Genomic DNA, 23,515 nt, shown 5'->3' with positions numbered 1-23,515 from the left:
CTGCCTCATCTCTAGCCTGCTGTGCTCATGATGCCAACCATTACCAGGAGTTTTTCCTGATTTATAGTCTTTCTCCTTATGCTTCGCCTTAGTTGATTGCATCCAAGGAATCCATCTTGTTTGCTTGTGTGTGTAGAGAAACTCTAAAGAGAATATTAAGTAGTTATTGAAGTTCTATTAAAGAATTTGCAATGTGAGGCACTTGTCCAAATAATACCTACTACATTCTTTGCACACGTTCCTCATGAGACTCAGATGTTATTAGTCTTTTTTATAATTAAAATAAAAGTATACCCTTAGTGCATGGTAAATTTTAAGAGACTAACACAGCTCTGAGCATAATAGAGCTTTGCATACCATCTACAGCCATGGAAGGTGTTTTATTTTGGCTTTCTTCTTCCAGTTACTTTTATGCAGGTAACATGGTTTACAGAAGTTACCATGCTATTGTTTTATAGGTTTGTGCTACTACACACCTCACACCACCAGTATCATCAACCCTTCACATGAATGTGCTTCAGGAAAAAATGACATCATGTACTATTTTTAATAAGATAGTTTATGAATTAAGATAGGAAGAAATCAAGATAAACAACCAAATAACCTATCCAAGTCAAATTTAACAATGATGTAACCCAAAACAGTAGATTAAAAGATGAAGACAAATTGCAGCGGAGGTTTAATTTGGGGGTTTATAGATAGACTTGAATATTGACAATTTATAGTCACTTTACAGCTGTAATAAATGGATTTTTTTTTTTTTTTTTGGTTTTTGGGTCACACCCGGCGGTGCTCAGGGGTTACTACTGGCTGTCTGCTCAGAATTAGCTCCTGGCAGGCACGGGGGACCATATGGGACACCGGGATTCGAACCAACCACCTTTGTTCCTGGATCGGCTGCTTGCAAGGCAAACACCAATGTGCTATCTCTCCGGGCCCAATAAATGGATTTTGATTGACCCTGACCTGGGATTTTTCTTCCACTTTGGCAGCCCTATTCTCCTTTATGGGCTCCTCTGCTTTCCAAACCCTAAACCTTAGAGGATTTCAGGATTTAGTTCTGAACCTTGTGTACTCTGTCTTTTCTAGTCAGGTTGATTCATCTAGTTCTTTAGCTTTAAATTGTATCTTATCAGGCACTTTTTTTCCACAATTTATCTACTAAGACACAATTGCAAAATATAATGGCTTTAAGCAGTCAATATATGAGCCTCCAGGTTAGTTGGATGGTTGAGCTCACACATCTGGTTGTAGATTAATCTAGAATGACCTCAGAAGGGATGACTTGATAATTCAATTCTATATAATACATTTCATCTTCCAGTAAGCTAATGCAGGCATGTTGTCACAGTGTAAGCAAGCTAATCACATAAGAACCTTTTTCTCTCTTGTCTTCATTAACACCTGTAGGTATAAAGGATGACAAAGTATATATTGACACAGCTCCATATTTTATGTGTCTGAGCCATTGATTTTTTCTTATGTCTCTAGACATACCAAATTGCTTACTGGACATTGTAAATTCATACAAATAGGCCTATACAAAACTGAATTTCTACTCTTGCTTCAAAAGGTCTCTTCCAATATTAATTCTTCTTTGTAGTAAAAGATGCTGCAATCTTTCATTTGGGACTGCTTTTCAACTGTAACTCATGGATCTATCCTTAGAGTTTGTCAGTATATGCGCATGTGTCTATATGTTCGCCATATTAATGTTTGTCTATGTCCATCTGTAATAGATATAATATAAATTTCATGATATAGATACCCATACAGTACTCATTACATCTCACTTAGTTTTCTAGACTTGAATAATATGATTGTTCTCAAGAATACACAACCTAATACACGAAGCCTTTCTTCAGTGGAGTTCACCCTCACCAATCATGATTGGCCTAAAAATACTGGAAAAATATTTACATCAGACTTGCCAGCTTTATATTTTTTTTCTTTTTAAGTATTCTGTCCCATATCACCTGGGTCAGCTCTGTAAATGTAACCCATGGATTAATCCTCTGTGTCTGCTGATGTATATGCATGACTGTATGTGTTTGCCACACCAATATCAGTCTACTGTCCATCTATAATAGAGATATGTCCTATGTTGTATGTTCTTCTCCCTCCTATTATATATAACTCCTCTTCCCCACCTTTGCTTACCACCTTACAAACACTTTTTTAGCCGAACATGTTATCCCCCCCCCCTTTAACCCTTTTTCCCTCAGTCCTTAACTCCTTTTGAAGCAGAACATGCTCCCCATCTCAGCCAGCTGCCAACCAGCTTCCAAAGTGAAAAGATAGATTCTTAATCTGAGAAGAAACCGACACTCTGCTGCTACAAATTTGTTCTCAGTGGCCCCTTCTCCTCCACGTCCCTCCACTGTGGACTTTTGCTCTCTACCAGACTTGGTTGCTCAGAATTCCCCACTTGAGGACTTGAGGACATTTACTAATAGGTGATTGCTGGGAGCCATTTTCCTTAAACTCCACAAAACGAAACTGCAGGCTGAAGCTGTGCTCTGACTTTTACCCATCCCAGACCACTTCAAAGGACTAAAGGGGATGCGTACATCTCCTTTGAATATTTCTTTGGATGTATTTCTTTAATAGACATAACCTTAATTGAATACCTTCTTATGTAGCAGAAATTTCCCTCCATCCTCGGGATTTGTTTAGTACAGAATAATAGATAACTCTCTGTGTAGAGTTCACATCAGAAAGAGGCGACAGGGATTGCTGGGCTTGTTACATCGGCCCTCACATACACTAGTAATACCTTGTGGCATTGCTCCTCTCTGCAGTCGCACATTAAAATGGAAAAAGTTTACATATGCAAACAAGTTCTTATCTAATAGAGATAGGAACACACAAATTTTATTCTGTAGAATGCCTTCCACCCTGAATACTTGGCATAGTAATTTGGCTGAGACTTCAGTAGTCAAACATTGACCATTCCCTCTGAACCCATGGATACCATCTGCGGAAATAATCACAGTTTTCTACACCATTACCAAGAATAAAAAAATCTACCAAGGCAGGGCCTACTACTGCCATGGCACAGACTTACTCCAAAGAGGGTCCTTAAGACATCTTGACGACTTGGTAACAACAATAGTCTGCTTTTTAGGACAGGATTTTCTGCATTGCTACCTAACGGTGAGATGAAACCAGAAGATGCTACATGTCCCTCAGACTTCGACATAGGATCTCTACAGAAGCCAGAATCTCTAACTACAGAAACCTGACAGCAACAACCATGATGGTAAAAAGCTTTTACCAGGACCATCAAGAATGACTATGGGGTTGGACAACCTAGTATGCCTAGAACCTGAAGTCGGTCTTATGCCAGAATACTTCCTGGATAAGGTCTCCCTGTTTATAGGCCAAAGGTTTCTCCTTTTCATTTCTCCCATATTTTGCTGTGTCTATACAAACAACAACTGCCACACACACATCTTTTTTTTTATGTATTTTTGTATCTCCTAGCTTAAAAAAAGGAGCTTACTAAATCCTCTGATACTGTAATAATAGCTTTATTGGAGATACAATAACTTTCACGAATATACTTGCTAATGAACTTTTCTTTCTTTTTTCATTATTATTTTTATTTTATTATCTTTTAGGTTTTCTATTTTTTTCTATTTTTAATAACTTTGCTTTAAGTCATCCTGAAACAAATGTGTTATGATCACTTGTCAACTATGTGATACATTTTCTTTAAATAAATAAAGTTTAAAAAAAAAAGATGCTGTAGTCTACCTACTTGCTGAAAACACAAACCTGTCTTCTTTGAGGAAGTTTCTGTCCATCTCTTCCACTCTTCCACTGATCAAAAATATTATTTTTATTATAACACTGTGATTTATCAAGTTGTTCACAACACAGTTGTTTCAGGCAGTAAATGTCCAACACTAATCTCACCACCTATGTGACGTCCTCTCCACCAATGTCCCCAGCCTGCCCCAGCACACATAAATTTACATCATATTATTTGTTACAACACATAGGAAAATAGAATTACCAAAACTTAGATCAGGGGCCAGAAAAAATAACGCAGCAGTAAGGTGTTTGTCTTGCACACAGCTGACCCAGGACAGACCTAGGTTCGTTCCTCGGCATCCCATATGGTCCCCTGAGCCAGGAGCAATTTCTAAATGCGTAGCCAGGTGTAAGCCCTGAGCATCACCAGGTATGGCCCAAAAACCAAAATCAACCAAACAAACAAACAAACAAAAAATTTAGATCAGTAAGTAAGGATCAATTTAAAAATAATTGTTAAAAAGAAAAAAAATAATTGTTGGGGCCAGAGTGGTAGCATGGTGGTAGGGCATTTTACCTTGCACATGGCTGACCCAGGATGGATGCTGGTTCGATCCTGGCATCTCATATGGTCCCCCGAGCACAGAGCCAGTAGTAACCCCTGAGCACCTCTGGGCGTGCCCCCCAAAAAAGATTAAAATAATTGTTATATTTCTCCAGGGTGTTATTAAAGTCATTGTCTGAAGATTTACTGAGCTGGTTGGTGCTAGTCAAGCGTTCTGTATTTTCACTTTTTGAGGTAGACAGTCTTCTAGGCAACCTTCCTCTCAAATTTTTCTGTGCTTTTACTAGAATGTCAAGACTATGAAATTTGGAGGCACCAGAGATTCAAGAACTATAGAGTTGAAGCAATTTGGTGGCTTGGCTGCTTGATGAGGTTCAGTTGTCTAGCTTGACCATTTCTTTCTTTTTTTTCTTTTTTTCTTTTTGGTTTTGGTTTTGGGGTCACACACCCAGCAGTGCTCAGGGGTTACTTCTAGCTCTACGCTCAGAAATCGCTCCTGGCAGACTCGGGGGACCATATAGGATGCTGGGATTTGAACCATCGTCCTGCATGCAAGACAAACGCCCTACCTCCACGCTATCTCTTCAGACCCATAGCTTGACCATTTCTATGTTGGAGGATGCCATGATTTTTTGCATGTGACAAAGCAGTTTTCCCAACACCATTTCTTAAAGAGGCTTTTCTTGATGCATGTCAGATTTTTTGCTCCTTTATTGAAGATTAACCAGATATGTGAAGGTTATCTCTAAACTTGCAGTTCTATTTCATTGATCTAAGAGTCTCTTCTTTGTAGTAGAATTTGAAGTTGAGGAAAGAGAAAGCTTCCCATCTTTTTTTTTTCTCCTGATATTTCTTTGGCTATTGGAGTGGGGGGGGGGGGTTATTACTTCATAAAATTTTCAACCAAATTTGATCTGTCTTTAAAACTACATCAGGGGCACTTATCATAGTGGCTTGGCTTAGGCTTCAAAAGATCGGACATTGGACATTCACCCCTGAACCATGGATCCCATCTATAGAACCAGCATGGTTTTCAACCCAAGCACCAGAAATCAGACTTCTACCAGGGAAGAACATAATGCTGCCCTGGCATGGAATTGCTCCAGAGTGGGTTCATAGGACACTCTGACAACTTGGTAACAGCAACAACCTGCTTTCAGGGCAGGATTCTCTGCATTACCACCTAATGGTGAGATGAAACCAGCAGATGCTCAGTGTCACCGTGACATGAACTTTATAGCAGCCAATGACTCCACTTTTTCTGAGGGGGGCCACACCCAGTGATGCTCAGGGGTTACTCCTGGCTATGCACTCAGAAATTGCTCCTAGCTTGGGGGACCATAATGGGACCCCAGGGAATTGAAGCAAGGTCAGTCCTAGGTTAGTCTCATGGAAGGTAAATGCCCTACCACTGCACCACTGCTCTGGCTTCCACTTTAGACGAAATAATTCTGTGAGATATGATGTTATTTAGTAATATTTCACCCACAGTAGAACTTTAAAAATTGGAGTCAATGCTCATTAAATTCTGCCACTGGTTTATCAACAGAAATTTATAAGAAGCAGCTCCTTATCCATTCAAGAATTTTAACATAATTTGTTATAGTTGACATAATAATTGACATAATTTCAATATTATTGCGTCATGGAATAAAGAAGCTCAAGAAAAATAAGATTTGGAACAGCAGAACAGTGGAGAGGTTTAGAACACACATTTATCAATTGAGTTCACCACCTTGTATGAATGTGCTGTGATACAACAAAAACTACAATAGTAATGTCAAAAATTAGCATAATAAAATAATGATAGTAATGATAATCTTTGTATATCACAGACACACAAAGTGAGCACATGATACTGAGAAATGATTTCAAAGATTTAACATTGCAGTTTTGACAAACATTCAAGATTTTAAAATGCAGTAACAATAAAACTCAAAATGAAATGCAATAAAAGAATATCTGACTATATAATTTGAACAATTAGTATTTCTGTGTCAGGTATTTTTAAACATAGGCAGTAACTGATTTATTCTCCCTACAACCCTTCTGTCTGGTAGCATTCTCCAAAGTGTCAGTGAGAAAGCAAACATGTCATCATATAATTATGATCTGATTCTAAGGTAAAATTTTACTTTGCCATATTTCACATTTGCAATCTGAAATATTGAAGGTTATTAGTTTAAAAAAAAATACCAATCTAGCCGTTTTTTATGGTCTACAAGAGCAAAGTCTCAGAATCACTTGGGGGTTACTAAAAATTCTAAAGGCTAAAAAAATTCTAATCACACACACACACACACACACACACACACACACAAGAGCAAAGTCTCAGAATCACTTGGGGGTTACTAAAAATTCTAAAGGCTAAAAAAATTCTAACACACACACACACACACACACACACACACACACACACACACACACACACACACACACACACACACACACACACACACACACACACACACACACAACACACACACACACACACACACACACACACACACACACACACACACACACAGCCCTCTGGGCCGGGCCTAGCCGAGACACCGCCCCTCTGGGGGCGGGACTTTCCTGCAAAACCTAATTCCGGCTTCTCCCGTATTGGTCGAAAACTCCGATACTCGGACCAATCAGAAGGCAGGTTGCTGAAGCTCGGGCCAATGGGCAAGGCGGTCCTTAATTTCTCTCCGCAGTTTAAAACTGTCAGCTGCTGCTAAGGAAGCGTCGCCTCGCACTGTTGGTCTTCGGCGCTACGGCGAAGAGACGCGGAGGGGAGCGTAGTCCGGGTTTGTGGGAGCTTTGACGGCGGGTTGTAGCGGCCTGGCGGAGGCTGTGGTGAGGGATTTCAAAGTGCCTGGGTTCGAAGCCACTGGGTTGGGGGTGTCTTTCCCTTAGGCCCTGAAACTCTGTTCATTGGGACTGCCAGGCCAAAAAAAATTTTCCCCTCCTCATTGTCCTGGATGGAAGGATGGAGTATAGCGGTTATTGTCGCTGCTTCTGGTCCCTTAAAATGCAAGGGGGGAGGCTCCTTTGCTTGAGAGAACTTAGTGGTGCCCATCTCAGAGCAGCCAGGAACAGAGCACACAATTCCTTGTTCATCCCAGCATTGCTTTTGGTCTGTGCTCTTACTTGGTTCATGCCCTGGATCTATCTATCTATCTATCTATCTATCTATCTATCTATCTATCTATCTATTACATATAGCATATATGTAATGGATTAATATATATGTTGACTTTAGCAAAATACTTCATTTAGTTGCTAACTTGTTTCCTCACTCAGTTATGACATGAACTCTGAGAAGCACTTACTTATATGCCTTGACACTCTTAGTTAACTGCTTTTACTTGTTAGGACCTTGAATATATGTTCTTCTCAAAATATAGGTACCCGGCTCATATCATTTCTCCCAATTTGTTAAAAAAAAATAAAATGCAAGCGGGGGTGTCCAAAAGTCTAACGCTTTTAAGTAAGACTTGGATGAAAATGGGTGGGTAGGAAGATGATGAGAGAGAACTAGGAATCTGCTTTTCTGCCACAACTGGTTTCCCACGCTGCCTCTCAGCCCTGATGAGTGGGGGTGGGGGGCTCCTGCACCCCTCACCTTGTTTGCAGCCAGGACAGGTGAAGTGGGTCCACCCTGCTAACAGCTCGCAGTGAAATCACTCTTCCTCTGACTCAAGGGGGAAACGGGTTTTCAACCTTCTTTATTCCTACCAGCCAGGTTAAAATTAAGACATGACTTGCTTTCTCTGACAACAAAAGAAACAGACTGTCTTGTGTTTTCTGTTATCTCTCTCCCATTCAAATTAAGCTTCATTCTCCCATGTATTAAGGTAGAATGCTATTGCAGGTAGTTTGTAGGTAAACTGCAGTACCTTGTTGGCTTCAAAGCAGAGCAGACAACTATCTCTAGAACATTTTTCCCCCAAAAAAGTACAATAATGGCATACTTTCCAAAAGTACAGTAGTTGCATTAGGAACTTGTTTTGAGGTGTGACTATACTTTTGTCCTGCACGTTTGTTTTGATTAATAGTACTACTCTTCCCCTAGGCTTTAAAGGGAGTCTCCAATGAAAATAGTTGCCCCAAAGGTGGCTTTAAAGTCCCTGAAGGAGTTGTCCCTTTCAGAAGATGCCTGTGTGTATTTTATTCCTACGTGGCTTAAGTGAAGATAGTTGTGCTGATATTTAGTGTACTTACCATGTTCTACAGTCTCGATAAATGAATAAAGTTGAAATATCATTTGTACAGTTTAGCTCAGCCAAGGTGATTCTCATCTTGAACTTTCCCCTGCCCCCTTTTGCTTAAGCTTCCTCATCTCATCATTTCAATCCAACATGATTAAGACCTGTTCCACGTTCCATTGAAATTGTTTAGGCAAATATTGCAACAACTCCCTAATCCTCAGATTCCAGGTAACCGATATAAATACATACATTTGACATCTGATTACTCCCTTCTAGAAGTTTCAGTCATGTTCTCATTCTATGATCCCAGCTTCCTTTTCTTTCTTTGCTGACTCTTCTCTTCCCCATTAACTGTTAGTGGTTCTGATTTTAACCTTCTCGCTACAGAAGTGGTCCTTAATTTCGTTGGTGTTATATCATGATCTTAACATTGGAAGCCAAAAGGTTTTCCCTAGAGCAGGGGTCTCAAACTCGCGGCCCTCCATACAACATTTTGTGGCCCGCGGCTGGGCTTCAAATATCGCAGTATTCGCGATTATTCGCTTACCGAATAATCGCAATAAAAATCGCATTAGTAAGAAAAAATCACATTAAACATTCGCATACCCCAAGCAGTTCCGTTCGGGGTATGCAAATGCTTAATGCGATTTTTTGCGTTTTTTTTCTTACTAATGCGATTTTTTTATTGCGAATATTCGGTAAGCGAAATCCCTTATGCAGCCCTGCCTCACCCTGACTTTGCCTCCTGAGGCCCCCAGGGAAATTGAGTTTGAGACCCCTGCCCTAGAGTCATGAACAGGTGTACTGGGAATATGCCTCTTGTTTTGGTTTTATGTAATTCACAGTAAGAATTGGTTTTTTGTTGTTGTTTTTGGTTCTGGGGTTTGGGCCACACTCGGTGGCGCTCACGGGTTACTCCTGGCTCTCAGCTTAGAAATCGCTCCTGGCAGGCTCAGGGGACCATACCGGATGCCGGGGATCGAACCTGTGTCCATTCCAGATTGGCTTCGTGCAAGGCAAAATGCCCTACTGCTGTGCTTCACTTCGGTCTCCATGGTAAAAATTCTTAGACACCAATTTATGAGAGATATTATCTTTCCATGCTGTTGAAGCAGTTCTCATAGCACTGATGCTTCTTCAAAGTGCATCTCTAGTCTATACCTCCAGTGCAGAGCTCCCACATAGATTAACTTTAGGATGCACCACACTCAGTGGCTACTGTTGGGGGCAGCCCTTAGAGTTGTGTGCCACTTAACAGTTGTGGCTGAATATGAATTACTGCGACTTTACTGTTGAAGCTTTAATTGAACCCATTGCCCTTCCTCCCAACTTGCTCATATTCCTATAGTCTTTACCTTGGTTAGTAGTGCTGTGATGATCTGTTTACCCAATTGAGAACTCAGGAAACCAACTCCAGTTCCTCCCTTTAATCCTTTAGCAAAATGGTCTTCTATTTTCCTTTTTTGACAGATTTATCTCATGGTCATTCTTCTATCTGCTTCCATTGTTGTCTCCTAGATCCTGGTCCTACTGTATCTCTTGGGTTATGCTCAGAAGGACATTACTCTCAGACTGCTTCAGATCACTTCTTAGTTGATTTCTCTCTTCAGAATCCCACCTCTCAATTTATCTTTTTGTTGTTCTTGCAGTTTGATGACTACATACAGTGGTGCTCAGAGCTTACTCTGGTGTGCTCAGAGTTCATCCCTGGTGGTGCTGGGGGAACCTGTATGTTGTCAGGGATTGAAGATAATTCTGCTGTCTGCAAAGTACCTTATACTGTATTATCTTTCTGACCTTCCCAATCTAGAAAGATGCTGGAGGACTTTTCTAAAAGACAGACCTGATCATGTGAGCACATAAGATATTCTGTACAATCCTATATTAAAGACTCAACTTTTTGACATGATAGAATTATGATCTTCCATGAGCTGACTTCTTGGCAAACCTGTTTAGCCTTTGCTGTGTACCCTTCACTTCAGTCTTACAGACTAACTGCTCTTTCTGGCCACGTGTCCAAAATGTATGTCTTTGCTGTGTGCTGCTCTGCTGCCTTGCATATAGTTATATCTTTTTTTCTAGCTTTATGTCTAAACTCCCTCTCGGTCATCTTTGATATTGAAATTTTCTCTGGGTTCTCATTTCGCCCTCACAATTTCAACCCCTAAAAATGGTAACTCCTGTCTCCTTTCTACTTTTGTTGTTTTAATTTCTCAGCTCTTTTTGATTAAAGGAATTTATTTTATATATTATATATATATGTCTATATATATGTATGTAGTGTGTGTCTCAATCTCTTTACTGACTTTTAAAGTTCTTGAGTATGTGGTTTCTTCCTCTTTTCTTCCTTGCCACTGCCCAATGGATTCCATGTAACTGGGGTTCAGATACTTCGACTAGTCACTATTTTTTTCCAGTAATTTGTTATCAAATACACTTCGTTATTATTTGGGCCCACACTCAGCAGTACTCAGTACTCAGTACAGCAGTACTTTGCCCAAGGATCACTCAGGGAACTAATGAGTTTGCTGCTGCATGTAAGACAAGCACTTTATCCACTATACTACCTTTCTGGCTCCTGTTTTTACTTTTTTAATTTTACTTTTCTATAAAGATTTTCACCAATTTTTCTCTGCATGTATTAGTCTCTGTTCTATATAGGTTTTTTTTTCTTAACATAATATTCCTGAAGGTATATATTATTTCCAAATCAGTCACTTGCACTAATTGATAATTCTCTTGTGGTTCAGAATCTTGAAGAGCTCCCAGCTGTCATACCTTGTTTAAAAACAGTGATCACACACTATTGTTCTCAACAAGCATTGCTGTATATTGTCTGGGGATTCTCCATTTTCTCCTTAACCTTTCATGTGTATTTCATTAAAATACTATGAATTAGGAAATTATGAAAATATTTTAAAAGCTCATAAAATTACGAACATATTATGAATTGGGTCATCTGAACTGAATATGTTTTTTCTGGCCCAATGATTTTATCTATAGATATGTTGAAAGATTTTAACATATCGCACAAAGATTGCCATTGTACTTACATATCTAGAAAAACGATTCATGTGTGAATTGAGGGGGGACAACTAAAGTTCACTTCTGTTTCATAGCATTTGCACAAAATGTCATCAGATGAGGATAAATGCTCACTTCCAGTTATACAAAACAACTCTGACCAAAACGATTCCATCTCTTCAGATCTTCAGGTAGGAGAAGTATAAATTTGTTACTAGGGTAATAAGCACACCCAGCAGTACTCAGGCCTAACTCTGCCTTCAGGGATCACTCCTGGAGATGCTCAGGGGACTATATATGGGACATTGGGTATCAAACCCAAGTTAAATTTGTTACTCTTTACTTAAAACCATGATTACGTTTTTCACTTTTTTATGTCATTTTCAAAGGAGTTATTCAATTTTAATATCAAACTATGGGAATCATTTCACAAACTTTGAATATTTTCTGTTGTTTTAACCTTCCAGAAAACAGTCAGCTCTTTTTTTTTTTTTTTTTTTTTTTTTTGGCTTTTGGTTTTTGGGTCACACCCGGCAGCGCTCAGGGGTTACTCCTGGCTTTGTGCTTAGAAATTGCCCCTGGCAGGCCCAGGGGACCATATGGGATTCTGGGATTCGAACCACCATCCTTCTGGATGTAAGGCAAACACCCTACCTCCATGCTATCTCTCCAGCCCCACAGTCAGCTCTTAAAATAGTCTATGTAAAAAGTCTTCAAACAACACAATGCCTCAAGAAATATTTTTTCCCTTGAAATGTTCTGTTGTCTCTCTGATGAATGCTTTCATTTTTAATGCAAATTAGAGCAATATTAAGCCATCCAAATTTCTGGGGGCCCTTAGTCCCATAGTGTTCTATTCTGTGCTTGTTGCCACGGCATGCAATGCTTCTGCCCACCTGGACAATGAAAGATCAATACTCTACTGAAGATGAGGGTTTGGGTAAAAAAAGTTTTGACTTTTACGTTCATATTTTTTATCAGAACTATAGATTTTATAGTCTAAATAGATCTTAAATGGATAGATATTAACATGGAATATATTCTTTTCCTTTTTTGTGAATCCTCCCAGTGGCCTGGTTGTAGAGCACTTGCCTTGCATGCATGAAGCCCGGGGTTCAGTCCCGGCATTCAAAAATAAAGATTTTTTTCAATAGTTTATAGCTTCTGGCCTTTTAAAATTTAGTACATATAACAGCATTATGAGCACATGTTCCTTTTATTGATTTACTTTAATAGTTAAGTATCAAAGAAAGAAGTTAAAGGCCAAGTTATAGCACAATGGTAAAACACTGGTCTCAAGTGGGCAACCACGAGGTTTAATCCCTGATTTACAATGTGGGCAAAAAGGATTTACAATAAGTGAATTAATTAACTTTCAACCAAAAATATGGAAACATGTATTCCCTGAAACACCTTCTTAGAGGCCACATTAAAACCTTGCATATTGACTGCTGATACCACATTTCACAAGGGAGCACTGACCTTATATCTTTCTAATCACATTTGTTCCTCTAAGAAACACCACAGTATTGATTTCAGTCAGCTAACCGACCGAACTGGAACTCATGTGTGACATCAATATCCTTACTCGAGGACTTGCCTTTTTAGATCTCCTTTTTCTGTGCCATATACTGAGTGTGATGTTACCACCATGTAGAAAATGTGTTCATGTTTCTTTTTGAATTCCATATTCTTTCTCCAGAATTTCTCCCCCTCTTTGCATGGTAATGTTTGAAAAGAAACAGACTTATTGTGGGATGTGTAAGGCTAGAGAGTGACTGAAGCCAAAATAACTTTTAATTTCCAAGCTTTCCTTTTTTGGTGGAGCCACTGGGACATCATTTTAGACCTAACTTTCAGGAAAGGAGCTGTGGGACATGGCCAACTGTTCTCTCTCACATGTTGGCAGCTGCTGGTTGAGGACAACACTTCTTGTTGGAGCCATTTATGGGCTTCAGGGAACTAACTACGTTATATCATTTTCATGTCAATGCCTTTGTTAATTAAGGCCATGCTAAAGGAATCTGGGTACAAAGATACTTTCACTAGAAGAAACTGGGTTAGTTATATTTATTAGATTTTTGTGGTCTTTAAGATTCTTAATTACAAGTCTGGGGAGGTAGCCCAGGGGTTAAGGTGCAAGTCTCCAAGTTGAATTTCTGGCAATACATGACAACTCCTATCTCATAGCTATGCTGGAATGGCCATAATGGCCCCTGGTACCACTACACTCAAGCATTGAATTCTGGCTGTTTGGTCAGCAATCACCAGGATTGATCCCCAACACCCCATGTCCTGCTCAGGAGGTTCCTTCACCCAAAGGAATCTTACTGGCTACAAAAGGTGAATATTGATAAATGAAAATACTGATAAATGATAAATGAAAAACAGAAGTCGAAAGTATTCTTCTACATGAGATTATTGGTTTGGCTTGGTTTGGTTTTGAAATCACACCAGGTGATGCTCAGGGATTACTCCTGATTTTGCACTCAGGAATTATTTCTGTTGGTGCTTGGGAGATCATACTGAGGATCAAAATCGGGTCATGCTTGTGCAAGGTAAATAAATGCTTTACCTGCTACATTATTTCTCCGACCTCCTACATAAGAATATTGTCACAAAAACTGGAGCAAAGAACATCTTTGACTATGCCTTTATTATGCTTTGCCAGAGTGTCCACAATGACAAGATTTTAATGCATTGATTATTGGCTTCTAGGAAGAATATGAAGAGCTGCTTCGCTATACTATGATGACTCAAAATAATGAATCGAGTGCTTCACATCAAGTGCCATCTCACTCTAAGGGAGAAGCGGTGCCAGATGTTCGAATTCCTGTTATAATTGATGATATTCTTCATAATCAAGGTTATGTATATCTGCTGATATCTGTCATAATTTGTTACTGAGTTTGCTTTTTTCCTAATCAATTATTTTAACTGTGGTGCCATAGTTTATAGCTGTTCGATGGTTATATACTTACATTGCTATAGTACCAGGCTCTCACTAGATTGTCAGTAACTTTTCACCATTGCCCCCAGGTCCCTGTCCCTTTTGCAGCCAACTTTCAGTTTCATGGTAGTATCTCAGGCTGCTTTCCAGTGGGGTTTATCTGTTCCCTTCTCTTGTTTCTTTATAGTTCACGTATGAGGGAAATCATCTGATTTTTTTTTTTTATTTTTATTTTGACCAAAGTGGATTACAAATCTTTCACAGTAATTTTTTAGGTACATAGTGACATTGAATCAGGGGCATTCCTACCACCAATGTTGTCCTCCCTCCACCCCTGTGCCCAGCATGCATCCCATATCCCCCTCCTTTACCACCCAGGTTGCTAATATAAGTGAGCCTCTCTGTGTCTAGCATGTTGTAGATTGGGTGTCGATTCTGCTATCGTTGGCTTTGGATTTGGTGTTTAAGTCTGATCATTTTTTTATTTCTACTTAATATTCATACAACTGTCTGGTCTTGGTACCCTCCATTATTTCCCCCTCAATTTGTGAGGCGAAATAAGATGGTTCAAATTATTTGGTTCTGTTTGAAGAAAAGAAAAAAAAAAAAAATAAAATAAAATGGGGCAAAAGTCAAACGAACAAAAAATGGGAGGAATCCTTCTAGAGCAGGAGTCTCAAACTCGCGGCCCGCGGGCCATTTGCGGCCCTCTGTACAACATTTTGTGGCCCGCGGCCGGCCTTCAAATATCGCAGTATTCGCAATTATTCGCTTACCGAATAATCGCAATAAAAATTGCATTAGTAAGAAAAAAATCGCATTAAACATTCGCATACCCCAAGCAGTTTCGTTCGGGGTATGCAAATGTTTAATGCGATTTCTTGCGATTTTTTTTCTTACTAATGCGATTTTTTATTGCAAATATTCGGTAAGCGAAATCCCTTATGCGGCCCTGCCTCACCCCGACTTTGCCTCCTGAGGCCCCCAGGGAAATTGAGTTTCCCTGTTTAAGAAAAGAAAAAGGGAGAAACATAAAACAATACTAAAAAAATTTTTTTTAAAAATCAAACAAAAAACTTGAAAAGCACCTCAGCAATAAAGGCACCAACCACACAATAACCACGGTCCTGAAATAGAAAACAAAACAAAGTATACACAATAAAAGAAAACCCATGGGGAAAAAAAACAAGCAACAAACAACAATAGCAAAACCAAAAAAAAAAGTTCATGCGTGCTTCTCTCTCTTTTCTTTATTTTTTTTCTTGCATAGGCACAGCAAATATTGGGGGGAATTAGAAAGGGATTCCCTTGGCCTAAGAGATACAGTGTTTCTCCACTCTTGAAGTATACTGTCATGGGAATAACTATAGGCTTCATACATGCTCCTTTATCTCTCCCCTTGGTCACCCTAGTGGTGTCTGGAAACTTTTCGCTCCATTGTGGATAATAAAATTTTGCCTCTGTAGCTAGAGATCTTGGTATTTGCACAGATGGGGTTCTAGAAGTTCTGTTCCATCATTGTTGTTTTAATCAGTCTTCTATAGTTGGTAGTCTTGGTTTTTGCCCCGATCCTGGGATGAAGCATAGGATAAAGTCTTTCCTTATGTTTCCTGAAGATCTGCTCAGTTGCAGTTGTCTTATTCAGACCTCTGGAGTTAGAGATCTTGGTTGTTGTACAGATCATAGGCCAAGGCCTAGACTAAGGTCCTTTTTTAATAGGTCCCAGGATAAGTTCTGCCCGGTCATGGTTATCACAGTCAGTCTTCTGTAGATGTATATCTGTTTCTTTCTGATTCACTTCACTTAGCACAGCACCCTCTAGTTCTATGCAACCTGCAGCAACTTATTTCATTCTTTGTCATAGTTGAATAGTATTCCATTATACACATGCTACAAGTTCTTTATCCTCTCATATTATTGAGTTTATTCATAATGCTTTGGTGATAAAATGCTTCTCCCATGACTTTAATCAGTGCTGTTCTGAGGAATTAGACACAGAGCCTTTACAAATGTAATGCATATGGACACAACTGCTTAGCCATATTTAGAACCTTGGAGGAACTTTTTCCACCTCAATATGAAATTCTTGGTTCTTATGTGACATAGATTTTTAATTTATCTGACTTTTAGTTTTATAAGAAATAATGAAGCAATATACTCTTCAGTTGCCTGTTTCTTAGAGTATGTTACATCTCTTTACTTATTCTGATGGTTATATGCCAGGACAGTGGTCGGCAACCTGTGGCTTGCGAGCCACATGTGACTCTTTACACTTTTAATTTGGCTCTTCTGTGTGCCGGGCGGCCTCTCCAGGAATCAGGACTCTGCTCCTAGCCTCTGTCAGTGCGCGCCCGGTGTGGCTCTCAAAATAAATTTCAGGGGCCGGAGAGATAGCATGGAGGTAAGGCGTTTGCCTCTCATGCAAAAGGTCATCGGTTCGAATCCCGGCGTCCCATATGGTCCCCCGTGCTCGCCAGGAGCGACTTCTGAGCATGGAGCCAGGAGTAACTCCTGAGCACTGCCGGGTGAGACCCCCCCAAAAAAAAAAAAATAAATAAATAAATTTCAATCATGGTTTTGACGAGATTTGGCTCAGTTCAATAAAAAGGTTGCTGACCACTGTGCCAGGATAATCTTGAAAACAAAATACCTTTTAAACCCCACAATTATAGATGGTTAACAGGAACTCCTAAAAACTCTTAGATTTATGAGCCATGTATTGGTTTGTTTTTCTTTAACCACTATTATAGGAGCTATGGAACTTTAAGGAAAATTGCCACAAAAATGGTTAATCTGGGGCTAAGAAATATATCAGTACAGTGAATAGGGCATTTGTCTTGCATGCAGCCAACCCAGAGTTGATCCCTGACATACCATGTAGTCCCCCAGACCTTCCAGGAATGATTCCTGAGCACAGAGCCAGGAGAAACCCCTGAGCAGCATTGGGTTTGACCCAAAGACCACCACCACCAACAACAACAAAAAGCCCATCATTGAACTATGACAAGTGACAAGAGATGAGAGTTAATACAAACCAAGTTATATAATGATAAACAATAAAGGAAGAGAAAACTCCTTACACCTGCCCCTTTGTCTTAACACAGGTCCCAAATAGCTCACTCTAAGTGTTCCTTCAAAGGATAAAAAAACTACCTGAAAACAGCCCTGATAGTGGAGAGAGTTCTCTGTTCTGCATTACTGCAATGATGCCTCTTTGCAAGCACATTACACAGCCTACCCAGAAGCTTCAGCTTTCTGGGCTTTTGGTAAATCTCACTTCTTGCATTGTTTTTCCTCTTCCACTGTACTGGATCAACACATAGAGCACTGAAACATGCAATATTTTCTTCCCATATTTTAATGATGTTTAGGAGCTATGACCCTTATATTTCTCCATCTTACACAGTAATCTTGACTGCGCTTAGATTACATCGGATTCTTCAACATGCAGTTCTTACCAAGCAAACTGAAAGTGCATTGTACATTTTTATAAATGTAAATAGGTATTTGTCATTTTAGTCCTTCATACCTCCACCAAACTAGCTACCAAAAGCTTGTTTCCTTTTTTATTAGGAACAGGATCACTAGCACCATTGTTCCCAATAACACACTGGAGTCCTTTTCTTACTGCAATTCTCCAGTTTTTTGAGATAGTCATTTGGGATCTAAGAACCTTGCCTTTTTGTTTCTCCTTCGCATATAAAATGGTATTTATTTTTTTAAGCTTTATCTTTTCCCAAAAGGAATTGAGATCTAAACTTACCTTATGCAATGAATTTACACGTTCTCAGTCCCACCTAGACTAGAGGGTAACGAGCAGTGTAGAGTTTATCATCATAACTTTTTTTTCTCTTTTGGTTTTTGGGCCACACCCAGTGACTGTGCACTCAGAAATCACCCTGCCTTGGAGAACCTTATGGAACGCGGGTGGGAGGGGGGGATCGAACTGCAGTCTGTCCTAGGCTAGTGCACACAAGACAGATGCCTTACACTCTGCCCCACCACTCTGGCCTCCATCGTAATTTTTTTTAATTAAAAATTTTTATTTGTGGCCGAAGCAATAGCATAGAGGTAAGGCGTTTGCCTTTCATACAGAAGGTCATCAGTTCGAATCCATTGTCCCATATGGTCCCCCGTGCCTGCCAGAAGCAATTTCTGAGCATGGAGCCAGGAGTTTCCCCTGAGCACTGCCGGGTGTGACCCAAAAACCACACACAAAAAAAAAAAGCAAAACAAATAAAAATTTTTATTTTAGGGCCCATGATTTACAAAATGGCAGGCTTTCAAGCAAAAAAAAAAAAAAAATCCACACCCTTCACATGTCTCTACTCCACCCTACAGTAATATGCTTACTATTGAAGACCAGTTTACAGTTTCTGTTACCTATGAGTATTTGTTGTTTCTTTACTATATTTGTATACAACAGATGGGCAAAATGATTCTGTATTCATCCCTCTACTTCTGACTAACTTCACCTAGCAGTATCATCATGATGCATCATATTTTAAAAATATATATTTATTTAGTGCTCGCTTCGGCAGCACATACACTAAAATTGGAACGATACAGAGATTAGCATGGCCCCTGCACAAGGATGACATGCAAATTCGTGAAGCGTTCCATATTTTTGTTAGGAAAATATATATATATGTATATATATTTAAACACTGTGGTTGTCAAAGTTGCTCATAATACATTTATTTCTGACATTCAGTGTTCCAATACCAAACTCACTGTCAGTATAACATTTCCTCTACCATTGTCCCCAGTTTTTCACTCTTCCCCAAGATTGCCCCTTGGCAGGTATAAATAATTTACTTAATGTTGCTTGTTACAACTAAATTTTAATAAAATTATCCAAAAAAATTTTTAAGAAAACTTGTGAACATTTTATCTCACAAATGGGGTTCTTAAGTCATTAAACTAAGCTATTTGTTGCCAGTTGAGCCTTTGTTGCTGGTTTTGTTTGTTGAATTTAGGTGGCTTCTATGATATCACATCTAATTTGGCACATTCCTACAAGAATGTCAGTATTTAAAAAATGAAGGTATCATGCCATTGCATATGTGGCTATGCACTCAGGACTTTACGGATTTGTGGAGGTGGGTCCATGAGCTAACAAGACTGGGGCTGTGGGTCTTGGCAAGGCTTCCAAGGCTGCTGGAATACAGAGGCACATGGGGAGACTACTCATCTGATTCTAAAAGGTCCAAGAAATCTCAGTTCCCAAAATGGCATTCCTGGAGTTTTTGGCCCTTAGGTGTCTCAGCAGAAAAACTGTAAAACCAGTGAAATTGAGCCAATGATCTGTCAGTGGTTATGGGGTATGTGTGCAAGCTGCTTAGACTTCTGTAGGGCTGGGACTTGCCCCGTCCCCCTTCCCAAGGCACTGGAGATCATGTCATCATGAGTTTTCTCAGCTTGGCTTGCTTCTTTACAGAGTAAATGGTTTTATGGCACTGACCAATAGACATGGCATTCTGTCTCTGGGGGACAACCAAATAGAGTATGAATTTAATTTGACTGAAGTTAGTAGAAACAACAGCTACTAGAAATATCCAGTGCAGTGAGCTAGCCTAGCTTTTTCAAGGCTATGACAATGTTATATGTCAGTTTCTTCTCTTTAGTGTAAATTGAGTTATATTCTATGACTGGTTTTCCTTTTCACCGTAGTTGGAGAGTCAAATTGTGCTTAATGATTCATTTAATTTTTCTAGCCTCATATTTTTTTCTGGTGTTCTATGTCCAGAATGTTGTATTCTGCTTGTTCTAAAATTTTTCTTAGTTCTACTCTTCTTTAATTTAGCAATATAATTAGGCATTTTATTGTTTTAACAATCTAAAAACCATTTCTTTCAGCAGGAAGTAGTCCTGGAGTAAGAGAAATAAGGTCAGAAGTTGGAAAAGGATGTGATTTAAATACCCCAGTTCATTCAAAGGCAGATGGTATGACCTTTCTGTACTGTTTTTATTAATATATGACATTTTATGGTTTCATGCAGTCATTCACTATAAAGTATGTTTTTAGAAGTTATTAATGAGTGGACTTTTAAAATGCTGTTGTTAATTTATTAAGAAATATTTTATATTTTTAAGTAATTAAAAATAACTTCCTAAAATACCTGAATACTTAATTTATTAGCTTGCCTGTTGTTTTTTTAAGACTGTTAGGTCAAAAGCAAAATATCGGTCATCAATTAATGGAAAATTTTAATGTTTGGCCAACTTAAAGCATGGGTGTATGTTCATCACAAAGAATAAGAATAATCAGTGCTGGTGGGAGAGAAAGAAACTCTCATTCACTGCTGGTAGGAATGCTGTCTAGTCCAGCTTTTATGGAAAACAATATGGATATTCCTCAAAAAACTGAAAACTGAGCTCCCATATGATCCAGCTATACCACTCCAAGGGATATACCCTAGGAACACAAAAATACAATACAGAAATCCCTTCCTCACACCTATATTCATTGTAGTGCTATTTATAATAGCCAGACTCTGGAAACAACTAAGATGCCCTTTAACAGATGAATGGCTAAAGAAACGGTGGTCCATATACACAATAGAATATTGTGCAGCCACCAGGAGAGATGAAGTTTTCCTATACATGAATGTACATGGAATCTTTTATGCTGAGTGAAATAAGTCAGAGGAAGAGAGATACAGAATAGTCTCCCTCATCTATGGGTTTTAAGAAAAATAAAAGATATTATTGTAATAATGCCCAGAAACAATAGAGATGAGGGCTAGAAGGACTGGCTCACGTTATGAAACTCATTACAAAGTGTGGTGAGTCCAGTTAGAGAAATAACTATGATAGTTGTCATGACAATTATCATGACAATGTTAATGAGTGAGAGAAGTAAGATGCCTGGCTTGAATACAGGCATGGGGTGGGGAAGGAGCAAGATGGGGGGCACTGGTAGTGGGAATGTTGCACTGGTAAAGGAGAGTATTTTTTTTATGACTGAAACCCAACTACAAGCATGTCTGTAATCATTGTGCTTAAGTAAAAATATTATTTAAAAAAACTGTATGGATTTGGGGGGCATGGATGGGTGGGTGAGTGGTTCAGGAGCCATGCCAAATGATATTCAATAATCATTCTTTGCAGGGCTCAGAAAACCATTTGTGATTCTGGAGATCAAACCTGAGTGAGCTTTGTGCAAGATAAGCACCTTACCTGCTATACTGTCTCTTGCAAAACATCCAAGTTAAAGATGATTTTCTTTTTTTGCAAAGAATTCTTAAAGATTTCCTTTGTAAAAAAGAAGTTTATTAAGATATTGACAAAGTTTTTGCATGTAAGGTGTACAACTGAGTATCTTACTTTATGTATCATTGCAAAACGATCACAGTCAATCTGATTAACATGCTCATTACCTCAGATTACCAATTTTTGTTTGTGTTGTGTACTACAAGCACTTAAGATTAACTCTCCTGAGGCTGGAGAGATAGCATGAAGGTAAGGCATTTGCCTTTCATGCAGAAGGTCATTGGTTCGAATCCGGCACCCATATGGTCCCCCGAGCCTGCCAGGAGTGATTTCTGAGCATGGAGCCAGGAGTAACCCCTGAGCGCTGCCGGGTGTGACCCAAAAACCAAAAAGAAGAAAAAAAAAAAAGATTAACTCTCCCAGGAATTTCAAATCTTAGTTGCAGTATTGTTAATTGTACATTAATCTTTTGTAAATGAGATTTTATACCATTACTAATATAGAAAGATTTACATTTAAGTAACTTGATCTTTAGTAAAAATCACCGTTGTTGGGGGAAAAGAAAACATGAAAACTAGTGAAGGGATCTGAAACACTAGGGACTGAGTAGCACTCTACAACTTTAAAAATAGCACCGTAATTACTTTTGTGAGCTATGATACCTCATGGTAAAAAAATAAAAATTAAACAATTTTGGTAAATGTTGACAAGCCCTTCAATCTTCATTATTAGAACCTGCAATGAAAATGAGATACATGAGAAATGAAAATTAAGGTAGTATATAATTCAAAACATGTATGATAAAATAGATTATTTTGTCCAATAAATATATTTTCTTGGGCAATTATAGTTTTACAATCTCAAAAAATACAAGGCAAAAGAGGTTATTTAAGAGGTAAAAAGATATAGAATCATTTAAGTAAAGTAAAACAGTTGCCAATAGAAAGTTAGAAAAATGAAACCCAGCAGTAACATTTATAAACATTTATTTATAAACATTTTATAACACTTATAAACTTTATTCAAGGTTATAAAAAATAACCACATTTAATAGTATATGAATTTAGTACAGTGTACTTCAGCTCTAGTTCAGTCCACATTTACCTAGTGAGAATAGCATAATCAATCTTAATGTGTTATTAAGGAAAGTAAATTATAGTTTCTTAACAGTAATTAGCACTATTCATTACGCATGAATGAAATTAATATTTTATTACTATATGTATTGCAATTATTTGCATATTAAGCAACTTTTATTCAGTTTTTTCAGTTAGAAAATATTTTCTCCATTAAAAGTATATGTATAGGAAAATCTCATGACTTTATGTTATTTAACAGCTGTGTAGTATTCCACTGTATATATGTACTACAGTTTCTTTAGCCACTCATCTGTTGTTGGACAACTGGGTTGTTTCCAGACTCTGGCTATTGTAAATAGAGCTGCGATAAAAATAGGTGTGCAGAGGGCATTTTGTATTGTATTTTTGTGTTTCTAGAGTATGTCGTGTTGGATCATATTGGAGCTCTATTTCCAGTTTTTTGAGGAATCTCCATATTGTTTTCCATAAGGACTGGACTAGATGGCATTCCCATTTGCAGTGAATGAGAATTCCTTTCTCCCCACATCCCCACCAGCAGTGGTTGATCTTGTTCTTGTGATATGTGCCATTCTCTGTTGCGTAGAGATGGTACCTCATTATTGTTTGATTTGCATCTCCCTGATGATTAGTGATGTGGAGCTCTTTTTCATGTGCTTTTTGGGTATGTATTTTTTTTATTGACGAAATGTCTATTCATTTCTTA

General features: G+C 38.6%; 1 protein-coding gene, 1 non-coding gene and 1 pseudogene across 2 annotated transcripts in view; all 3 read left to right on the top strand.

Moving 5' to 3' along the window:
- Nucleotides 1-7,332: 7,332 nt before the first annotated feature.
- On the top strand, nt 7,333-7,486 carry LOC126002757 (uncharacterized; annotated as a pseudogene).
- A 4,161-nt stretch (nt 7,487-11,647) lies between these two features.
- Nucleotides 11,648-23,515, top strand: part of POC5 (POC5 centriolar protein) — a 41,390-nt gene continuing 29,522 nt past the window's right edge. The window contains exons 1-3 of the mRNA XM_049768784.1: nt 11,648-11,738; nt 14,266-14,413; nt 20,357-20,443. Of these exons, the coding sequence (XP_049624741.1) occupies nt 11,655-11,738; nt 14,266-14,413; nt 20,357-20,443 (319 nt within the window). The 5' untranslated portion in view covers nt 11,648-11,654. The remainder of the gene's footprint in view (nt 11,739-14,265; nt 14,414-20,356; nt 20,444-23,515) is intronic.
- Nucleotides 19,023-19,126, top strand: LOC126003199 (U6 spliceosomal RNA). Its single transcript, XR_007493734.1, has one exon. It is a non-coding gene; the product is annotated as a U6 spliceosomal RNA (small nuclear RNA).

The sequence above is a fragment of the Suncus etruscus genome, chromosome 2 (assembly GCF_024139225.1).
Source record: "Suncus etruscus isolate mSunEtr1 chromosome 2, mSunEtr1.pri.cur, whole genome shotgun sequence".
Taxonomy (NCBI): Eukaryota; Metazoa; Chordata; class Mammalia; order Eulipotyphla; family Soricidae; genus Suncus; species Suncus etruscus.
Note: the sequence above shows the minus strand (reverse complement) of the source record. Positions and strands in the feature narration are given on the sequence as shown.